General features: G+C 53.2%; 1 protein-coding gene across 1 annotated transcript in view; it reads right to left on the reverse strand.

Moving 5' to 3' along the window:
• The window catches only part of RHCG (Rh family C glycoprotein), a 99261-nt gene that overhangs the window by 66469 nt on the left and 10735 nt on the right, over positions 1–22057 (reverse strand). The window contains exons 2-10 of the mRNA XM_012559641.1: positions 21764–21950; positions 20068–20218; positions 16562–16709; positions 15316–15482; positions 13704–13841; positions 13406–13542; positions 12976–13100; positions 12688–12761; positions 8489–8546 (exon numbers count right to left, since the gene is read on the reverse strand). Of these exons, the coding sequence (XP_012415095.1) occupies positions 8489–8546; positions 12688–12761; positions 12976–13100; positions 13406–13542; positions 13704–13841; positions 15316–15482; positions 16562–16709; positions 20068–20218; positions 21764–21950 (1185 nt within the window). The remainder of the gene's footprint in view (positions 1–8488; positions 8547–12687; positions 12762–12975; positions 13101–13405; positions 13543–13703; positions 13842–15315; positions 15483–16561; positions 16710–20067; positions 20219–21763; positions 21951–22057) is intronic.

Below are 22057 nucleotides of genomic sequence, written 5' to 3' on the forward strand. Positions count from 1 at the left end.
AAAAAAAAAAAAAAAAAAGATCCAAAAGAACAGGGGCTTAAACAGAAGTTTCTCTCACATAAAAATCTGGGTAGATGGCCCCTAGTGCTGGAATGGTGGCCCTGAAATTATCGTTCTGACTTGTTGCTCTACCATTGTCAACATGGAACTTCAATTTCATCTGCATGTCAGCTGGTAGGAAGAGGAAAGGGACAAGACTTGGAAGTAGTGCACACTACTTCCACTCATTGGCCAGAACTTGGTCATATGGCCACATCTAGCTGCAAGGGAGTCTGGGAAATGTAGTTTTATGATGGGAGACCATGTGAACACTTACAATTCTATCGTGAGGCAAGAAGGGAAGAACAGATGTGAGACAATTAATACTCTTTGCCAGTTGGCCACAACAGCAGTGTTTTTTTTTTAAATGTGGCCCTGCTCTGTGGCCTTAGCCTTGTACTTTTGCTTAAGAGAGTTTGAGTCAGTTTCTGCTACATCTAGCCCCCAAAGCTTTGAGAATGGTGGCTTCACTTCTGTTGTCACCTTCAGGGACTAGGTAAGGAGTAGGCAGGGCAAAAAAGTCATGCTTAAGTGTGTGAGCAGGTGAGGCAAGGAGGCTCAGCACAGGAAGCCTTGCCAGCTGTTTGCACAACAAGTTCAAGGATGACAATCTTGCCCACCCCCTTGCCTGTCACCCTGATTGGCTGTGCCCAGACCCCTCACTCTGGTTACTCCCTCCTCTACCTGAAGCACAACTTTCTGGAGTATAAGATTGAAGGGGCTTTCTAGGTTGAAGAAAAGACTTTTCTAGGTTGCATCTGGGGCTTCTACTCTTCTAGGTCACCCTCAAGTCAAGAAGAAATACTGCAGGGTGGTAGGTTCAGTTGGGGCCCTCTAAGCCCTATCTCAGAATTCCTGAACCATTCAGTATCTCCATTCTCTTCATTCACAGAGCTGCCTCCCTCCCTGAGAACATCACCTGGGCATTGCTCACCTGGGTCAGTCCTGGCAAAGCCTCATGAATAGTCATAACTGGTGTCTCTGCTTGCTGTCCTCCACCTCATTCTCCCAGTGTAGCCATAATTCATTCATTCATTCATTTGCTCATTCACTTATTGAACAAGTGCTGATTAAGCCCCTGCAACGTGCTGGGCTCAGCCCTAAAACCAAAAAAACAAACCCGCTCCCATCAAGTCGATTTATTGCGGCAGTAAACAATGCAAATGTGATCCCTGCCCTCATGGAACTTGCAGTCTACTTGGGAGACTACCATTAATTAACTAATCACACAAAGAAATACTAGAGACTTGAGAAATGCTATGAAGAGAAAGTGCAGAGTACAACAAAAGCATAAAATGAGTGGTCCTGTTCTGGTCTACGGCTTAGGGGAAGCTCCTCTAAGAAATGTTTCCTGAAATTGAAGGAATGAGTAGGAATGAATGCAGTCAATCGAATGGGGCAGGTGTGTGTACCATTCTAGGCAAAGGGCACAAGCCTATGCAAAGGGCCTGAGGCAGAACTGAGTGTGGTTAATTCTGAGAACTGAAGGAAGCCCTCAGCCTAGCACCCCCAACAGCAAGGGGGAGTGGAGAATGCTGTTCCTGATCATGTCATTTCTCATGCTTAAAACTCTTCAATGCCTTTTTTCCATTACTTTTAGTATAATATCCAAATATGCCCATGGGTCAGACCTTGCCTTCCTCTCTGGCCTCATCCCTCACCACTGCAGAGCTAGATGCTCTGTCACCTCCCAGAAGCTGGCCCCTCTGCCTTCCCTTCCACCCTCCACTGCCAATCCTGTGCCTGAAAAATTCCTGTGTGTCCTCCAGGACTCAGCTGAGACCTCATGGCCCCTGGAAAGCTGGGCTGGATATTCTCCTGTTTGCCAGGATAGAGGGGAATGAGGTTGGGCTACCGTTCTTCCCTGACTCCCTCTCCCTGTGGGGTCATCTGGGGCTGGCAATCACTAATCTGCTGAAGGCAGCCCTCTCTGCACAACTCTGTCCTCCAGGATCTACTATCTGCTCCCTCCATTGGTCCCTTCCAGCCGCCTAAGAATGGTACCTGCCCAGCTGTTACTAGCAGTGTGTAGTTAAGAGCTGGGCCTCTGGAGGCTTGGTTGAATCCCAGTTCTGCTATGTACTTAGCTGTGTGGCCTTCAGCAAGTTACTCAACCTCTCTGTGTAATAACCATATCCATCTCATAGGGTTGCTGTAAGGATTAAATGAATTAATATATGTAAAGTGCCTAGAACTGTGACTGACACATAGAGGGTGCTTTGTGTTTGTGATTATTAGCCTTTAGCCCTTTCCTGTCTGATGGATTACAGTATCATTGATTTAAATCTTGCCTCCCTGAAAGGGCTGTGGAACTTTGTGGACAGAGCGCCTGGGCCTTTCTGCAGCCCACCCACCCCCCAGCACCTGGCCCAGTGAGGTCTTATACTGCTAGGACTACCTGTTGCTGACAAGTCGATTCTGACTCATAGCAAATCTACAGGACAGAGGAGAACTGCCCCATAGGGTTTCCAAGGAGAGGCTGGTAGATTTGAACTGCCGACCTTTTGGTTAGCAGCTGAAGCTCGCCGTAGCTCTTAACCACTGCGCCACCAGAGCTACTTATAGGTCTATAGGACGTCCTATAGCAACTGCCTATCCAATTGGATTTGCTCTAATTAAAAATAGTTTTTTGCCATCATCCTATGTGGCCATAAACTCTGGCCTTCTCTCTGCATTGGGGGGTGGGGTGAGGGATACCGCACCATGGCTGTGCAGATGGGTCCCCTCCCCCAGACCCTTCTCCCCACCAACCCCAATGCTGTCCTGTACCCCAGCCTCCTGCTGGGGTGCAGCATGGCTAATCCTAACAGCCCCTGCAGAGAATAGTGAGGAGATGCTGAGGGTGGGGCGGAGGGTAGTGACCCTATGAACATCTGTGGATAAGGGGCCCCTCACATTCAGAGAGACACCAACAAGCCAGGTGGGTCCAACGGGGAGCAGCAGGATGGGCAAAGCTTCATCATCCCATGTGCTAGGGGAGCCATGCCCAGGGGAGATGGGAAGGGCCCTCAGTGCTGAGGGGACCTGGGGAGGTGAGGAGACGAGGCCTGGGCAGCCCACAGGGCAGGGGAATGCAGCTGGTGCACTCTGGACAGGGAAGTGACCTGTGTCTGGACCGAGGACAGCTGCTACTCCTAATGTCCATGACGACTCTTGGCAGTTCATGGTTGGAGTAATGTGTCCAACGCCTGACCCTTCTGTGCGCCTGCAGCCCCGTGCTGATGGTGACCACAGCACGTGACACAGTGTGCCGGCACTAAGGGTTCCCATAACCAGCCTCGCTCTGGTCATTGTATCCCTTTGGTAGCCTTGCTGCCTCACACAGAACTGGGTTACAGTCAGTACTGTCTGCTGCTGAGGGAAGAATGAACCCACGAGGTGGAGGTGGGGTGGATGGGGCAGAGGGAACAGGTAGTGCTTGGTTTAAATCTCTGCTCCTCACCTACTAGCTGTCTGGCTTGGGCAAGTCACTTCACTTCTCTGAGCCTCAGTCTGCTTGTCTGCAAAATGGGAGAGCCAAGGTCTACCTCCCTGGATTGCTGTCAGGTTCAGTGATGGGCTGTGTATAAAGTGTGGCACAGTTACTGAACTGGTATGACTTACCCCTTAAGGACCCCTTCTGTCTGGCCCCTCCCAGGCCCCATGCTGCTCCCAAACTCCTCCCAAGCCTCAGTCCATCCCACCAGGGGCCCACTTCACCCTGAAGTTACCCAGAGGCCACCTCTTCTGTCCAGCCCCTTCTCTGGGCTCCCTGCCACCCTCCCCACCCCTTATCTCCTGACAGAATATCCCAGACCACAATCCATGCTGGAGGTTTCTAGAATTTGTGGAAGAAAGGCCTCATGCTGGTGGCGGGGCAGGGGGGAGGATTCCGAGGCCTGGGTGACCCACACCCCCTGGGCCTGCCTGCTTCCAGGAGAAGGGTCCTGGTACCTCCTATTTTCCCAGCCAGGAGGCCTGCTGGTTCCCACATTATCACATGAATGGGGCACAAGCCCCCCTGTCCACTCAAGCAAACAATTTGGCTAGCAAATTGACATAATTACAAGAGACAGAGAGGGAAGAAAGACGCCCCACCGCCATGACCCCCCAGTGGGCGGCTCCCTCAGATTTCTTCCCCGGCTTTGTGGGCCCAGAGCTCAGGGCTGATTAGAAACCTTGTGGCCTTTTCAAGAGCCCTAAGTGATTGGTCTCCTTAATCTGATTACAATTTGCAGAGCCCCTCCAGCCGCCTCTGAAGGGCCTTTCTCAAGCACCCTACTCCATCATGCCCGTATATGAGTACACACACACACACACACACACACACACACACAGACACACACACACACACACACACAGCACCCACTCCCTTACCATGCTGTACTTCCTCAGCCAGGGGTCTCGGAGCCACCCAGTTGCCACCCTCAGGCCCCATTTCTCTGCAAGGTGTGCCCCAAACCTTAGACATGGGGATGGCACTGCCCCTAACACACTGGGTCATCCACCTTTAGGGTGACCCACACAGACGCATGCCCGGGCCAGGGGCACATGTGTACACTGGGTGTGAACTCATAAAACACACACACCCCTACGGGTACACCTCCCCACCACCCACGAGGCCACCGGGGCATCCAGGACTATGCTACTGGGCTCCCTCAGCCACAGTCTCAGGGGCAGCCCAGTCTCCACAGCAGCCACATTTCCAGGGTTCCTGGGGCTCAGCTCCCAGGGGATTAGGCCCAGCAGGCAGCCTGGCCACGCTCAGGCTGCTCTGGCCGCTCCCCCCTTGGGAACTCAAGGGGGCTGCAGTCAATGGCCTCGCCCTCCACATCCAATTTGTAGCTCATAATCCCCTGGGCTGAGCCACGATGGTTCCTTTGCCCAAACTTGCTCCTAGCTTTCACGGGCCCCAGCCTGGCTTCCCGTACCAAACGGAGGCCCCCAAGGGCAGGAGCTTGGGATGGGGCTGGGGTGGAGGGCAAAGCTGGGGCAGGGCAGAAGGGGACAGGCGAAGAAGTAGAGATGGGGTGGGGACAGAGGAGGCTCTGCTATTGTTAGCGAATGATCTCCACCCTTGGCAGGTGGGGGTGGGGATGGGGGGACATGGCGGGGAGGGGAGGAAAGTTTGGCATGTATGTGGGGGTGCAGGACCAAGGGGCCCTACATAGTGACCCCCAGCCCTGCTGCACCCCCGTCTTTTGGAACCCCCAGCCTGGAGGGCTCCACTTAGGGTCCCCCCTATCGTTTTCTCCAATCATCATCTCTGGACACCAGCCTGGGCCGACAGCCAGAGGGGCTCAGACATTGGAATCAGAGGGACCTGGGCTCAAGGTTCACCCGAGCACCACCTTCAATAGCACTGTGACCCGGGCAGGTACCTTAGCATCTCTGGGCTTCAGTTTCCCCACCTGTAAAATGGGACTGAGACAGCCTCGCTCTCTCAGGGTTTGGGGAGGTGATGTAACACAGGGCATGGAAAGCCCTCAGCACCAGTAAGCACCATCAAACACGCAGGTGGGGGACAATCTCTGGTGTGCCCCTGCAGCCCTGCAGGGCTCAGTAAGGACCTCCGTAGTTGAGTTTTCAGGACAAGCCTGCCCAGTGGCCAGTTGCCAATATTTTTAAGACCTCTCACCCCTGCCCAGGTGACGTAGAGCTGGTTTGGGAAACAGGAGCGCTACCCTGATCTCTTTCTCGGGAGGAGCTGGGCTTGGGCTCCTAGCGCCCCTTCGACATTGCCCAGAGGTCACCCGCCGACCCCTGTCCTGGGCGCCCTCCCGGCGCAGCGCCCAGGCCACGTGAGGAGGGGCAGGGCCCCGCCCTGCTCCGCAGCCCTCTGGGTTGGGCCTCAGACCCTTAGCGGGCTCTCGGGGCAGACAAGCACTCGAGGACCTCCGCCACCCTGTTCCCCGTCGCCGCGCCGCCAGGCCCCTCCCAGGCCCTCCGTGGGCGTTCCCCGCTGGGCTGGGCCGGCTCCGCCGGGGGAGGGAAGCTAGGGAAGGGATCAGCTGAAATCAAAGCCGCCGCTCCCCTCCCCGCCACGCCGTACCCCTGCCGAGCCGCCGCGCACCTCCTCCTTTGTCACAATGTTTTTCAATCCAGGGAAGCAAACTGTCCAATTAGAGCCGGGGCCTTCGGCTTCCATCTTTGCCGACGTTTAATTAACATGCTCCTCTTGGCAGCTGCTGACAAGTTCCAGAAACAGGTTGTAAAGGGTTTTTGTCTTTACCCAGCATGGAAAATGAAGGGTGTTACATCGCGGGAACATGAATAGGTTGCATTTCAGCTCCCTCTTCCCCTCCCCCTTTCCTCCTCTTCCTCATCCCCCCGCCCCCCTCCTCTAGTAAGAGGAATGGAAGCCCCGACTGTGTAGGTGTGTGTGAATCGAGGGGGCGGTGGGGGTGGGGGTGGCAGTGGGTGGAAGGGGTGTAGGCAGGAGAAACCTTCCCCTCCTTGTCTACTCACCTCTTCTGCCCCAGAGTCTTTGCTCCACAAAAGATCCGGCTTCTGCATCTTGTTCTCTGTCTTATTCTCCCATCTGTCACGCTTTGGCCTCACCTCTCTCCCAGCCGTACCAAACCTCACCACGCTGATTCCTGCCCATAGGTCTCTGCCCATGCTGTCCTGTTGCCATCCTGATAAACTCCTATTCAACCTCCAAAACCCTGCTCAAATGACCCTGCTTTGAGGAGCCACCTGGGCACCAAATGCCTCTCCAGCCACACCTGGCAGAATTCAGGGTGGATACTGGGTGTCAGGTCTATCCCCAGCTAGACTGTGAGCTCCCTGAGGGCCGGAACTGTGTGTTACTCTGCCCAGGGCAGTGGCAGGTACAGAGTCTGGGCTCAGAAAATGATGGTAGATGGAGATCTAAACTGCTGAAGCCTTGCACCATTGTGGAGGGAGACCAGGGTGGGCTTGGCAGGGAGGAAGCAAGAAAGGGCTAGGGGAGGAGGACTGGCCCAAAGGAGTCCTTCCTACCCCTACCCTTCCCGAGTGCCCTTAAGATTAGGAACAGGGTCTCAAGGAGGGCAGAGCAAGCATGGTGATTTCCATAATGAGTGAGGGTTCAGGGATGGCTGCTCAGGCCCCTCCCCCCTTGGGAACTCTGCTCACTGGGGCTGCAGTCAATGGCCTGAGCCCTTCACAAGGCAAGGAGGGGCCTTGCAGAAAGACCTCAGCCCAGGGGCTGAGCCCTCACAGGGACCCTGGCTAGAGGCAGGCTCCAGGACCCTAGGTTCTTCCTCTTCAGCCTTGGATGGGTGGCAGCGCGTGTATGTGTGTGTGTGTGGTTGGGGGTGGTGTTGGGGGGGGGTCAGGGCTGGGGCAGGAGGCTAGGTCTCTTGGGTCCTTCTGTCCTTCAAACCAGCCCTGCTGGGGCATTCACACTCATTCTACAAAGAATATCGAGGCCTTTATTCACAGAGGCCGCCATCTGCGTGGTACAGAGGATGGGAGGTGCTGGTTGAGGGGCAGGCAGGGGATGGAAGAGCCCAGCAGGCAGTGGCTAGCAGCTAAGCTGTCCCCTCTGAGGGCTCAGGTCTACCCCTGGCCCCAGCCCCACTCCTGGCCTGGCATTCTCAGGATGAGGCCACTGAGATCCCAAGCAGCAGGGCTTCTGCAGCTAGAACCTGGCTTGGACGCCCACTGTGTCTGTCGCTACTCCTTCTCCATTCCCAGGCAGGCCTCCATCGAGGAAGGGGAGGAGAGGCGTGCAGGCCTGCAGGCAGGGCACTGCTGGCCTTGCTCTTGTGTTTCCAGCCAGGTCAGCATCTGGGACAGTCCATGGAACCTGCAGGGAGAGAGCCAAGAGCAGTGGGCCACTGCTGAGTCCTGCTGTAGCCTCTCCTGGAGGGGGTGGGCATCAGAAGCAACTGGTTACAGCCTTGCTCTTCTCTTTTCTTAAATCCCAACATTCTCTCCTGCCACCTTACTCAGTCTCTCGCTCCAGACCCAACTGTCTCGAAGCCCTGGCCTCCAAGGAGGTCAAGTAAGGGCCATCAGAGCAATGATAATAACCTGGGTTCAGACCCCAATTCCTTCACTTGCCAGCCATGTGACCTTGAAGAGCTCGAACCTCTCCCAGCCTTTATTTCCTCATCTATCAAAAAAGGGGAAGTAATTGCACCAGCCTTGTAAAGTCCCTGGGTGATGCAAACAAATGGTTTCGGTTCAGCTACTAATCAAAAGGTCAGCAGTTCAAATCCACCCAGTGACAACTTGGAAGAAAGACCTAGTGGTGTGCTTCTGTAAAGATCACAGCCAAGAAAACCCTATAGAGCGGTTCTACTCTGTAACACATGGGGTTGCCATGAGTTGGAATCGACTTGATGGCAGCGGGGTTTGGTTTTGGTTTGTAGAGTTCTTGGGAGGGTTAGATAAGCAAAGCATGAGAAAGGGCTTTGAGAGGAGGCAAAGAAATGTTAGTTGATGGAAAAAAGGAAGGAAGGAAGAAAGGAAGGGAGAGAGAGAGGCAGAGAGGTAGGGAGGGACAGAGGTGGGGAAGGAGGGAGGGAGGGTCTTGCCTGAGCTGATCAATAGAATAGAGCCAGCCAGTCCTGTCATCTCCACTTTCACAGATGAGGAAATTGAGGCTCAGTCTCTAGGGTGATGAGAATTCTTAAAGTCACACAGCCAGTAAGCAGCAAAGCCAGGTATCCATCCAGGCCTTCTTCCATCTATTCCTTCCAGCTCATTGCTCCTTCCACATATTCCTGTGTCTGTCTAGTATAGATGGACTTCTTCCACCAACCCAGCGTGTCCACTCCACCCTAAGCAGGAGGAGTGGAAGCTCACAGCCTCACTTCTTGATTCTCTCTCTCCCTTCCTTTCTTTTAGTTTTACTGTGGTAAAATATATATATAACATAAAATTTGACATTTTTACCATTTTTAAGTGTACAATTTGGTGGCATTAATTGCACTTACAATCTTGTGCAACCTTCATCACTACCTATTTCCAAAACATTTTCATACCCCAAACAGAAACTCGGTACCTATTAACTGATGCTTTCTTTTTGCCCCTTTGCTGGTGACATTTGATTCCTAGCACTGGGCCCCTACCTGGGACAACCTGCCCTTCATTCCCCATGGGCAAGGCAAACCTATGCTCACCTGCCTTTCACCATTCCTGGGGGTTTAGGATGTCACAGGCTGAGGGTGGGGTCCTCCGGGCGGTAGTTCTCTTCCTCCTGTTTCTCAGGTATCTGCAGAGAAAGGAAGCAGCTCCAAGAGCCCTGCTCAAAGCAGCGTTAAGTAGCCTTGATGGAACTAGATCAGCCCGGGTAAACCAAAACAGCAAATAGTGTGTGGCGGGCGCCACCTTATGGTTACTGCGAAGATTGCATGCTGTGGAGCAGGGCAGTCCTTCACAAAGTTTACCATGTCCCTAAGTCGCACCCAGGCAGGCACTGTCCTGGGTGCTGGAGCATAGCAAGGACCAAGACAGAATCCTTTCCCCACCAGGGCAATGGGGATGTGTTCAAGGGAAATGCACAGTGACAGTAAGAGTTTTAAAGGCACACGAGGGGCTGATAACCCAGGCTGGAGGGATTCCGGGAGGATGTGCTGAACCCACTCTTGAAAGATGAGTAGGAGCGGGCCAGGTGAGAGGAGGGGGAGGCTCCAGGCCTGTGGTAAGAGACACCATGACAAACTTCCTGAACTGCAGACAGGTCAAAAAAGAGGTGGGAGCTGTGGGGGAGACCAGAAATGAATCGGGAGTGGGGCGTGGGGCAGATCAGCCCTGCCTTAGCCTCAAGGCTTAGACTTGATCCTAAAGACTGCCTCATCTGTGGTCCTCTAGGAACATCTGTCTCATCCCCATTTTCTGGGAAGCCACTTCGCCTTCCAGCTAAACCACCCAGAGGCTGGGGTGGGGGGCGGGGGTAGGCTGCAGGGACGGCTTGATGGTGCTGAACTTCCATTAGCATGGAATTATATTGCTCCCAACCAAGTACTGCTGCCGGATATAGAGCTGAGAGAAGGTGTGAAGTTTGAATAAATTATAAAGATCAAAACAGATCCAAGAGTGAAGGAGATTCTATGTACGGGAACTGATAATATTTTAGAGCTTATTTTATTAGCATTAAATCCATGTGGTTCTAATTGTGGTGTCTAAAATATTTTAAATATAGAATAAAAATATTTATGCAACCAAAAAATGTATTGAGAATGTAATAACACAGAAAGATTCTTAAGATAGGGAGTTAGACAGAAAGAGCAGGATACCAAATTGGGTGTTTAATATGATCTCAACTGTGTAAGAAAAATTTAGGCAGAGAAAAAAAAGACGAGAAGGAAATATACAAAAAATATTAACAGTGTCTGAATTCAGGTGATGGAACTTCTTTCTATTTTTCTCTATTTCCAGATTTTCTTTAATGAGCTTCTAATCATTTATAATTCAAAAAAAATTTTTGTTATTGGGTGCTGTCAAGTCTATTTTTGAGTCATAGCAATCCCATGTGACAGAGAAGAACTACCCCATAGAGTTTTCTAGGCTATAATCTTTACGGGAAGCTCTGGTGGTGCAGTGGTTAAGAGCTTGGCTGCTAACCAAAAGGTTGGTAGTTTGAATCTACCAGCTGCTCCTTGGAAACCCTATGGGGCAGTTCTACTCTGTCCTGTACGGTCGCTATGAGTCGAAATCAACTCGACGGCAATGGGTTTGGGTTTTTTAATCTTTACGGGAGCAGATCACAAGGTCTTTGTCCCACGGAACTGCTGAGTGGGTTCGAACCACCAACCTGCTGGTTGCAGCTGACTGCTTAACTGTTTTACTACCAGGGCTCCTCAAAAAACCATTTAAGAGGAGTGAATTTCAGAGGATTACTAGTTATGTACATGGAACTGGTTTATAATGGACATCAGTTACAATTACCCTGAAAACTTCTGGTATGGTTTTAAAAATACAGAGACAAATGAAAAGTGATGCTGGGTCATCCTTTGACCCAGGGGTCCACAGACACAGGCCTGTGCTTAGTCTGAGGGAGCAGAGCAGAAGGCAATAGGGGCCTCTGTCATCCTCCATCATCCAATGCAGCTTGTTGTCGTTGTTAGGTGCCGTCGAGTCGGTTCCGACTCCCAGCGGCCCCGTGTACAACAGAACGAAACACTGCCTGGTCCTGCGCCATCCTCACAGTGGTTGCTATGTTTGAGCCCACTGTTGCAGCCACTGTGTCAGTCCATCTCATTGAGTGTCTTCCTCTTTTTCACTGACCGTCTACTGTACCAAGCATGATATCTTTCTCCAGGGACTGGTCCCTCCTGATAACATGTCCAAAGTACATGAGATGAAGTATCACCATCCTTGCTTCTAAGCAGCACTCTGGCTGTACTCCTTCCAAGACAGATTTATTCATTCTTCTGGCAGTCCATGGTATATTCAGTATTCTTCACCAACACCATAATTCAAATGTGTCAATTCTTCTTCGGTCTTCCTTATTCACTGTCCAGCTTTCCCATGCATTTGAGGCGATTGAAAACACCACGGCTTGGGTCAGTTGCACCTTAGTCCTCAGGGTGACATCTTTGATTTTTAACATTTTAAAGACGTCTTTTGCAGTAGATTTGCCCAATGCAATATGTCGTTTGATTTCTTGACTGCTGCTGCTTCCATGGGCATTGATTGTCGATCCAAGTAAAATGAAATCCTTGACAACTTCAATATTTTCTCCAGTGCAGATAAACACCTCCAATAATTATGCATGGGGAGGAAAGCCTGGCTGAAGTCATAGAAAGCCCAAATGTGTTATGTTTTTAAAGAAACTTGAGTTCTGCGATATTCCACTACTTTCAGCTTCTAGAACAGTGTTTCCCAAGTTGGATATCTGCGCTAATCCTGCTCTGGATGCTGAAAGTAGTGGGATGGCTCAGAACTCCATTTCTCTGCCAAAACGCAGAGTCCCAGGCCCTACTGAATTAGAATCTCTGGGGCAGCACCTGGGAGACTGCATTTTAATAAGGTCTCCAGCTGGTTCTTATGGAGACCAAAGTTGAGCGCTGCACTGTGGTTCTTAGCCCAGCCTGTATATTAGAATCATCTAGAAGCTTGAAAAAAATTCTTATGTCCAGGCCCTGCCCCAGAGCAATTAAATCCAAATCCCTGGGGGCTGGGAGGCCTGGGCTCTGGAATGGTTTAAGGCTCCCCACGTGATTGAAATGTGCATCTAGGACTGAAAACCACTGGCCTAGTGTGGTGGTTTGCGGACACTTTCTTCATCAGCATCACCTGGAGAGTCTGTTGAACCAGAGTGTGGGTCCCTGCCTCTGAGCTCTGGATTTTGTAGATCTGGGGTGGGGCCTGGGAATTTGCATTTGTAACAGGTTCCCAGGTGAGGCTGATTCTGCTGGTCTGGGGACCACACTGATCTAGAATACAGCTGACTGAGGCCTTTAGGGACACAGGTAAACTCCAGCTGCAGTCCAGACTATGGGTTGCTTCTGTGGCTATGGGTTCTCTTTCTGTGTAGAGAGGTCTGTACACACCAGCCACTCCAAACCCTGGGGTCCTGGAGGGGAGGGAGGGGAGAGCCTTCACGCCCCAGGAGATGTGGCCTCCCAGATGAATGTGCAGGATGGTGCAGGCTCTGTCCCCCACCCCGGCTTCTGGCTCCCAGGCCCCAGCCAGCTCCCTTGAGCAGGGGGACATGTCTGCAGAACTCACCTCCCAGTAGATCTTGTCCTCAAAGCAGTTCTCATCAGCGGGCTGTCCCCAGCATGGTAATTTCAAAATGATTCCTAAAGAAGTTTGGAGGTCAGCAGACACCACCCTGGGAAAACCCCTTTGGGGGCCTTGGGCTGAGGCGTGGATGTCCCCAGCCCCACAGCCAGGAGTGCAGCGACGAGGAGGTGCCCGGGAGCGGCAGGCTAACCTCTGGTATACACTCTTGGGTCCCCTGCCCAGGTAGTCCCACAGCCACCCCACCTCTTCAGCCCAGCCACCCTCACTCACCTACGATGCCGCCGCCCACCAGGGCCATGGCCAGGGACACAAAGATGCCGGCAGCCTGGAAGCTACCCTGAAGTTGTGTGGTCCTGTTACTATTGCTGCCTTCAAAGTCAAAAGCTTGGACAAGCCTGGGATGGAGACAGGGGGCAGGTCAGGGCCCCACTGAGAGGCAAGTCACCATTGCTGCATTCCACATATATGAGCAGGCACCAAGGCCACAGACTCACTAAACTCTGGGCCTCAGCCTTCCCATCTGCAAAACGGGAACATTGGACAGATCAGATGGTCTCTAAGACGTCTGTGGAGGTTGGCAAGAGAGGTCAACAGTCCAGAGTTGAAAAGAAAGGAGACAGAGACACATTCTTGGATCCCAGAGGAAGGAGGGATGGAGAAGAAACAAGGGAGCTTGACACCCCTGTGCCCCCATACTCACCCTTCATGCCCATACACCTCAGAGTTGGCGTAGGCTGCTGTCACTGCACCCACGATGCCGCCGATGAGGCCGGGCATGCCATGCAGGTTGTGAATGCCACACGTGTCCTGGATCTGCAAGTGGGCCTCCAGGAAGGGCTGGAGAGGGGAAAAGGGCGCTGCTCAGGCACAGGGGCTGTGTTGGGGCCCTTCAAATACAGAGACTTGGGATTCTCCAGCCCTCTGCCCCCTCCCTAGGGACCCTGCGCACTCTCAGCAGTCTCTAGCCCTTGCCCAGGCCCCTCACCCAGGCCCCTCACCGTCAGGTACACGAAGCCCAGGGTGGAGACAATGCCGCTGATACAGCCGACGATGACTGAGCCATAGGGCATGAGCATCATCTCACCAGCCGTGCCCACAGCCACTCCTCCCGCCAGCGTGGCGTTCTGGATGTGCACCTGGGTGGGAGGCAGAGCGGGTGGAACTCAGTCCTCTCCTTGGAGCACCTGCACTGCCCCCTCCTCAGAAGGGAGTGGGCCCAGAGTCCTCAGCAAGCCAGGAGCATGCAGAGGGCCTGGGCTTGGGACAGCTTCCACCCATACTAGCAGGTCCAGGCTTTTCCTGCATGCACACATGTCCACATGGGAGTACACGTGCACTTCCACATGCCTGTGAGCCTGGCAGCACATCTGTGCATTCCTTTTCTGTATGTGGGCCACATATGCTGTGTGCCCAGACACGCATGTCCCAACGTCCCCTAACATGCATGCATGCCCAGGGCAGGCATGTGTGGCCCCAGCATACGCTGCACTATGTCAGAGAGCCTGTGAACCTCAAAATAATAACAGTATCAGCTGACCCCCCTACCCCCACCCCGGGCCACTGGCTGGTGGAGAGACATCCCCTGGGACCCTGGCTGCTGGGAATTATTTCATTCAATCTCCACGACAATCTCTTGAGGTAATTACAGTTGTCTTTGGAAGTTTACAGATGAGGAAACTGAGGCACAGAGAGGTTAAATGACTTAAGGCCACAAGCAGAAGGGTGTCTTGATGCAGGTCTGCATGGACCCAAGTGCCTGTCCTAGACCCTAGTCCCAGTTCCTCCCTGCAGGTGGGTGGGGGATGCACCCAGGTGTGCCCATGTCAGCGTACCTGGTTCTCCTGTGCCTGAGTTCCCACCCACCTCTCTGCGAAGTCTACGTGTCTGTATCTAGTGCATCCAGGGGGCTCGTGGAAGTGTCCCCATACAACAGGTACCCTTGGCAGTGTCTCAGCACACATCTGCCCATGACAATAAGCTGTGTCAATTATGAGATAGAGAGTTGATGTCTCTGCTTTTCTTTCTATAGAAAAACCTACCAGCACCCACGGGGTTTGGCTGCTCCCCGCTAGTGACAGAAATAGCTGTCCCCACGGTGTGTAATACCGTAGCCCCCAAAACCTCCCAGTGGAGCGGACAAGGCATCAAAGCCTCCCCCACACCGAGTGTGTGGGATGGGGCAAGTGAGGCAGCCTTAAGAAGCCCGAGGGCCTGAGGAGCAGGCTTGGAGTTAGCCTGGAGCAGACGCCTGGAGAGAGGAGGTGTCTCTGGCTACCCTGCTGGGCAGGCTCAGCTCAAAACAGCTGTTAGCACCCCAGGCTGTGGGGAAGAGACTGAGGAGGAGGAGGAACCAGCTCATTCAGAGCAGCTGGGCACAGCAGAACCTTCTAGGATCTGGTTCTGGACTCTGCTGAAAACCAGCTATGTAATTTGGACAGAGTATTTCTCCCTGAGCCTCAGTTTCTTCATCTGCAAGATGGGTGTAGTAATGCTATTGCTGTCTGCTTCACAGGGTTGTTGGCAGGGCATGGTGATCGGTGCCCACTGGGCACAGGCAATCATAACCACACTCCCCCCAAAACCCTTCTGCTACTCCCTTTCCCCACTCACCATGTCCAGCTTGCCCTTCTTCTGCAGGGCGCTGGACAGCGCCACTGAGGTGAGCACGCAGGCTGCCAGGGAGCAGTAGGTGTTGATGACAGCCCGGTGCTGGGCATCCCCATGGTTGGACACAGCTGAGTTGAAGCTGGGCCAGTACATCCATAGGAAGAGGGTGCCTGAGCCAGACCAGACAGGCCGGTGGGCCGGGGAGACGAGACGTTAGATGAGGTCTTGCCTTTTGGGCTACAGAGATGCCAAATGGTGCACACATCCCAGCTGTTTCCCACCTGGTGCATGCCTGGTGCTCTCCTAGCTAACTCCTGCCTTCCACTCCACCCAGGAAGTCTCTCCTGACCTCCTTATCTGCTACCACAGCACCATGTGGGAGAATCTTTTTCTCCACTGCAAAGAAATGACCTGGTGGCTTTGTTGTTCCTTTACTACACTGTGAGAAGCTTCCTGATTTTAAAAGACCAGAGGAGGGGGCTGATATGTGTCTTCTTGAATGCATGGACATAGGAAGTAGGAATGCATGTCTGTCTTAGCCCAGGGACAGATGACCAATTCCTGGATACCACTGTGTCTGCCCTGGGGCATTCTGGGGAAAACACTGAATGAGTGACCAGCTTCTCCCAGCCCTATAGGCAAGAGGGGCAGACATCTGAGATCCTGGAAGTGACTACAGGCAACCCTACTCTGCCCTTTCCCCAAAGGGAACTGGCAGCCACCCATTAGACCACACGGAGATCAGGTGTGATCATGGCAGCCTGCACTCATGGCACCCTCACCCATCACGGTGGTCCTCACTCATCATAGTAGCCCTCACCCATTGTGGCACTCTCACATATCATGGCACCCTCATCCATGATGGCAGCCCTCACCCATTATGGCCACCCTTACCCATCCATGCAGTCTTCACTCATCATAGTAGCCCTCACCCATCGTGGCACTCTCATACATCATGGCACCCTCATCCATGATGGCAGCCCTCACCCATACAGCTCTCACTCATCGTGTCAGGCCTCACCCATCATGGCCACCCTTACCCATCAATGTATCCCTCACCCATCATGGTGGCCCTCACCCATGATGACAGCCCTCACCCATCATGGTGGCCATCACCAATCATGGCAGGCCTCACCCATCATGGTGGCCCTCACCCACGATGGCAGCCCGTACCCATCATGGTGGCCCTCACCCATGATAGCAGGCTTCACCCATCATGATTGCCCTCCATCCTCATGGCAGCTCTCACCAATCATGGCAAAGAGGTCCGAGTGGTACACAGAACTCTGCCTCTCCTTGCTCTGCTGTAGGTTGGGGCGGTAGAGGACCCAGGTCACAGTGAGCCCAAAGTAGGCGCCAAAGGTGTGGATAGTCATGGAGCCACCTGCATCCTTCACCTGGGGTACAAGGGCCTGTCAGTTTCTGAATCTTTCTCACCCTCCATCCTCATAGCACCCCCTTCCCACACACACAGATACAGAGGTCCAGGTGTCTCTGACTCCACAGGCTGCAGGATGGAGCCCGGGGCCCCACAGACCAATCAAATGGGAAGGAGGAGAAGATGGTGATCTCTGAACCCAGCTGTAAGCCTGTCAGCAAAATGCCACGGCTGTACTTAGGCCACCTCCTCACATCTGCATCAGACGGGGAAACCCAGGCTTGGAGGTGGACTCACTAAGAGTCACAAAGCTGGAAGAGGTGAAGCAGAGCTAGAACCCCCCATGTAGTTTTTTGCCCACTGGCTTCCACCTTGGCTTTAATTCTTGGGGAACTCTCTCCTTCCTCTGGGTCTCCCCTTGCTGCACTGCCTTTTACATAACCACCCGTGGCACAATGCCACTCCATTCAGACTTTGATTATCCGCCTTCCCTGCATTCTGTCATCCCCCTTGCCCTCCAACCTCCCAGCCAACCGCATCCCACCCTCTCCTCCCCTGTTCCCCAAAGTGAGAGTGGGCAGAGCTGGTCCTCTCCCCATCTACTCCTTCCTGTGCCTCCTGCCTGACCCCACTCTGTGCCTCTCACTTGACTTTAAGTCTCAAATTCCTCATTTACAAAGTGAAGGAGATCATAGTGACTTGGCAGGGCTGTTGTGAGGATGAAACTAGAAAGCACTTGGTGAGTGCCTGGTACTCAGGAGGTGCTCATTTGATGTTATCCTCCCCCCACCTCCTCTCTCTCCCATTTCCTCTTCTTCTCCACTCAGAACCAATCTCAGAGGGAATTCCATTCAGAATCATGGATTCACCCCTTCACTTTAGATAGGGAAGCCCAGCCAGGGAGGTCAGTGTGTTGCTCAAGGTCATAGAGCTAGTTGTTGACAGAGATGGTTTTCTCTACTAGCTGCGTGACCTTGGGTGAGCCACTTAACCTCTCTGAGCCTCAGCTTTCTCATCTGTAAAATGGGGGTAATGATTGTTCCAGCCATGAGGATTAAACCAGTTAACCCATGTAAAGCATTCAGAGCAGGGCCCAGCAAAGGACAAGTGCTCCTTAATATCAGTGATGATTATTGTACTGAAACTTATCTCAAGTAGAGGCTGAGAGGCTGTTAAGTAGGAGAAGAATTCCTGTAGCGGACTGGGGAGGGTTTTTGATGATCAAAGGGAACCTTCCTTGCCTCTTAACGCACCCCAAGACACTATCTTCCCAGCATGTTTCAGATCTCAGCCAAAAGCCCTACTGTCGACCCTCCCACCTAGCCTACCTTCTTTCTCTTCTGCATCTCACTCCACCCTCAACAGTCTCCAAGGCCTGTATATTCCACTTACTTTATCTCTCAAATTATCCATTTTCTTCTCATTGCACTAGCCCAGTCCTGGTCCCATTATGTCTCTCTAACACACTCTCTTAACTGGACTCCTTGCCTCCCAGCTGTTCTCACCACAGCCAAAGGGACACTCACCACTCCCCTGCCTAAAATCCTTCATGGCTTCCCTCTGCTCTGATGATAAAAGCAAGACTCCTTAACACAGTCTCCAGGAGTCTTGATCATCTGTGATCCTCCCGTGCCCCCTCATCAGCCTCCAAACTCCCTTCCCAATAAATCCAGTCCCCTCTCCAGCCAGACTGAGCAACTGGAGACCCCTCACTGTATGTCTCCCTCCAGTCCTTTGCACTTGCCTGTCCCTCTGCCTTGAATGCCCTTGTTCATTCCTTTGCCTGGCTAGCTCCTACTTGACTCTAGCTGACACCTCTTCCTCCAGGAAGCCTCCCTGACCTGCCAGGCTGGTTTGGGCACCCTCCTCTGGGCCACAGAGCCCCTGAGCTCACTCTTGATCACACTGCGTGGTCACTGTCTACTTACTTCTCTGTTCACTCCCTGGACTGTGAGCTCCTTGGGGATCAATTAAGTCCTGCTCCTCGGGGATCAATTAAGTCCTGCTCCTCTCTGTATCGCAGTGCCTGGAGCCGTGCCTGACACGCAGTCAGATTCCATCATGCACCCACTTGACAAATACCTAAAGAACATCTAGTAGGCATTGGGCTAGGTGCTGGGGTTAGGCATGGTCCAGAAGGATTAGGTTTCCTCTCTTTATCAGATAAGGATACATGCGATGGCAGCAATAAACCAAGACAACATCATAGATAGTGCCTGGGAGGTGGGGGGCAGCCCTGGATAGGGTGCATCTGGGAGAGCCTCTCTGGGAGGTGATAGTCAAGCTGAAATCTGAATAATAAAAAGGACGGAGGGACGAGCAGTCCAGGCAAAGGGAAGAGCACATGCAAAGGTCCTGAGGCGGGACTATGCTTGCTGTGTTTGAGGAGCAGGTAGTAGGATCTGGGCAAAGCAAGCAAGGCGGGGGAAGAGTGGGTGATAAGCCCGAAGAAGAAAGCAGGGGCAGGACATGTAGGGCCTTAGAATGAGTCTGAGTTTTATTCTAAGTGAAGTAAAAGACGACTGGAGAGCTTTAATCAGGGGAATGGCCTGTTTACACTGAGAAAAGGAGACCCTGGCTGCTGGGCAGATAAGGGCCTGAGGTGACAAGCAGGGCAAGGATGGAGGCAGGGAGATGTCAGGAGGAAGAGATGGTGGTGGCTTGGACTAGTTTGGGGGCTGAAAAAATGACTGACTGAATGATTGAATTTAGGTGGTCCCAGCTCTAGGCGGCGTTTCCTAGGCAGAGTCCAACTATAGAGGAGGAGGGAGCTAAGAAACAGGTGGGGTCCCTGAATGACCTCCTCAACGGCATCAAGGAGGTTTCTGAGCTAGAGCCAGAGGTCTAGGGTACCTCCTACCTGGGTCACTGAATTGGCCAACTCCAGGGGGCATCATTCCTGCCATGGTCTATGGAAATGGCATCCCTGGAGTTGTGCGGTGCACAATCTGTGCAGCTGTACATGTGTGCCCTGGCCACTCTCCTGGGATCCTTCCTCACAGATTTGCCCCCTTAATACACTGGCTCCTTTTCTTGGCTGAACAATCTGGGAATGTGGTGTGTGTGCGAGAGTGTGCAGGAACACCTCAGCCCTCTATCTGATGTACAGGAATGAGAATGAAGAGAGAAAACCAATGTACGAGGAGCCCCTGTTCTGCCCGGGCTCTGAGCTGAGTGTGCTAAGTGGATGATCATCCCTGCTTGGCAGATGTCATTATTCTCACTTTAGAGATGAGGAAACTGAGGCTCAGGAACTTAAGTGACTTGCCAAGGTCTGAACTAAACCCAGGCAGGCATGTCTCCTCAGCCCCTTCTTTCTCTATCCCCTTGCTGTCCCCCCAGGTGTCCCTGTTACCCCCATTCTGAGCCCTGCTCACCAGCAGCAAGTTAAGGAGAATGAACTCATTCACTGTGAAGAGGGTCACTTGGAAGAGAGTCATGATGAGCAGCTGGATAGGGCTGACTTTGCCCAGAAGTGCCCCGAAGGCCACGCAGACAGAGCCCACACAGAAGTCTGCATTGATGAGGCTGTGGAGAGACAGGCAGAGTGATGGGTGGGGGACTGAGTGCCAGCAAGAAGCAGCGCTCTCAGCCCTGGGTTTGAATCTGGGCTTTGTCTGTCTATGGATTTGGGCTTGTGACTTAATCTTTCTGAGCCTCAGTTTCACTGTCTGTGATAATGGGTACATACATGGTATGGCTACTCTAAGGATAAAAGAAATAACACACGGAAGTGCCCAGTACAGCAGCGGCACACACCAAATGCCATCCCTCCCTTTGCAGCCCCTATCCCAGGCCCCTCTACTTGCGGGCAGCTTGTGCTCTAACCCAAGTGACCTGACTGCTGTTATTGAACACGCCCCATATTTGGGGCCTGCCTTGCTCTCCATCTTTTACCTGCCCTTCCAGAACCTCCACTCACTGCCTCCTCTTTCAGGAAGCTTTCCTCGATTCCTCCAACCAGATGCAGGCTCTGTCCCCAGACCCTTTTCTCTGACTCTATACCTCTCTGCTGGCTATTAGGGCCTTGCTAGGGTTTGAGCTATTGTGCCTTCCCTTCATCTTAGCCAGGAGGGAAAATCTATGGGAAAGAGAGAGGCCTTTCTGCAGGAGGTAGGGAGCTGGATGGAGGGAGCAGGCAGGAAGACCATCAGAGAGAATGGAGGCAACAGAGCACATAGGCTCTCTCCCAGTCTGGACCCAGGAAACCTGGCACAGCCCAGCAGAAGGGTGGTGGAGAGGTGGAAAGCCAGGTGGATGCTGTGTGGTCCAAGTAGACCCTGGTTCCACCCGTCAGCCCACTTTCCCTACTGGCCTCCCTGTCCCCTGCCAGCAGCAAAGCTGTCCTGCTGGATTCCAGAGCAGCCCCTCAGTGTTGTCCCGGGTCAGGAGAGTTAATGGGGTGGTTGTAGGGACAGCAGGGGGACTCCCCATTCAGTGTTCCCTGCACAACTAACCTCCTGAGATTGGCTCAGGCGGCCCAGCTCTCCCACCCGGGCCCATTGGCTGTGGTCTCTCAGCACACTGATACCAAAAACCAAACCTGTTGCCATCAGATTGCTTCTGACTCATAGTGATCCTATAGGACAGAGCAGAACTGCCCCATAGGGTTTCCAAGGCTATAATTTTACAGGAGCAGAATGCCACTTCTTTTTCCTGTGGAGCAGCTGGTGGGTTCAAACGGCCAACCTTTTGGTTAGTAGCTGAGTGCTTAACCACTGCACCACCAGGGTTCCTTTCTCAGTGCATAGGCAGGGCAATTTTGATGTGCCAGGGTGGAGGGTCTGAGCCCAGGCCCTGGAAAGAAATCTGGCCTTGGGTCCTTCTGGTCTCTGTCACAGGGGTTGGGAGAGCCTCCCACAACACCTGGACATCATTAAAACTCCCACCTGGAGAGTCGCTGATCAGGAAGCTGTGTGTACGTGTGTGCAGGTGTATGAAGCAGGCAGGGTGTACCCCGGGTTGGATGGCAAGGAACTGGCTCACAACGCCGGGTCCCACCCTCGGGTGCCCCACCCATGGTCCCGCCCCTCCAGCCGTGGGCCCCACCCCTGGGTCCTGCGCCGGACGCACCTCTCCACGCCTATGACGATGTAGCCGTCCTGGAAGGCGTGGAACCAGCCCTGCATGAGCAGCGCCCACTGGATGCCGAAGGCTGCCAGCAGGAAGTTGAAGCCCACCGCGCTGAAGCCGTAGCGCTGCAGGAAGGTCATGAGGAAGCCAAAGCCCACGAAGATCATCACGTGTACGTCCTGGAAGCCTGTGGAGAGGCCGCAGCAGGGGATCTCAGCGGCCTAGCGGTGGCCTGCGATAGCCCAGGGTCTGGGCCAGCCAGGCCGGCGGCAGCCCTCCAAGCCCCACCTCCCC

This window comes from Trichechus manatus, unplaced genomic scaffold (assembly GCF_000243295.1).
Source record: "Trichechus manatus latirostris isolate Lorelei unplaced genomic scaffold, TriManLat1.0 scaffold00009, whole genome shotgun sequence".
In the NCBI taxonomy this organism is placed as follows: domain Eukaryota; kingdom Metazoa; phylum Chordata; class Mammalia; order Sirenia; family Trichechidae; genus Trichechus; species Trichechus manatus.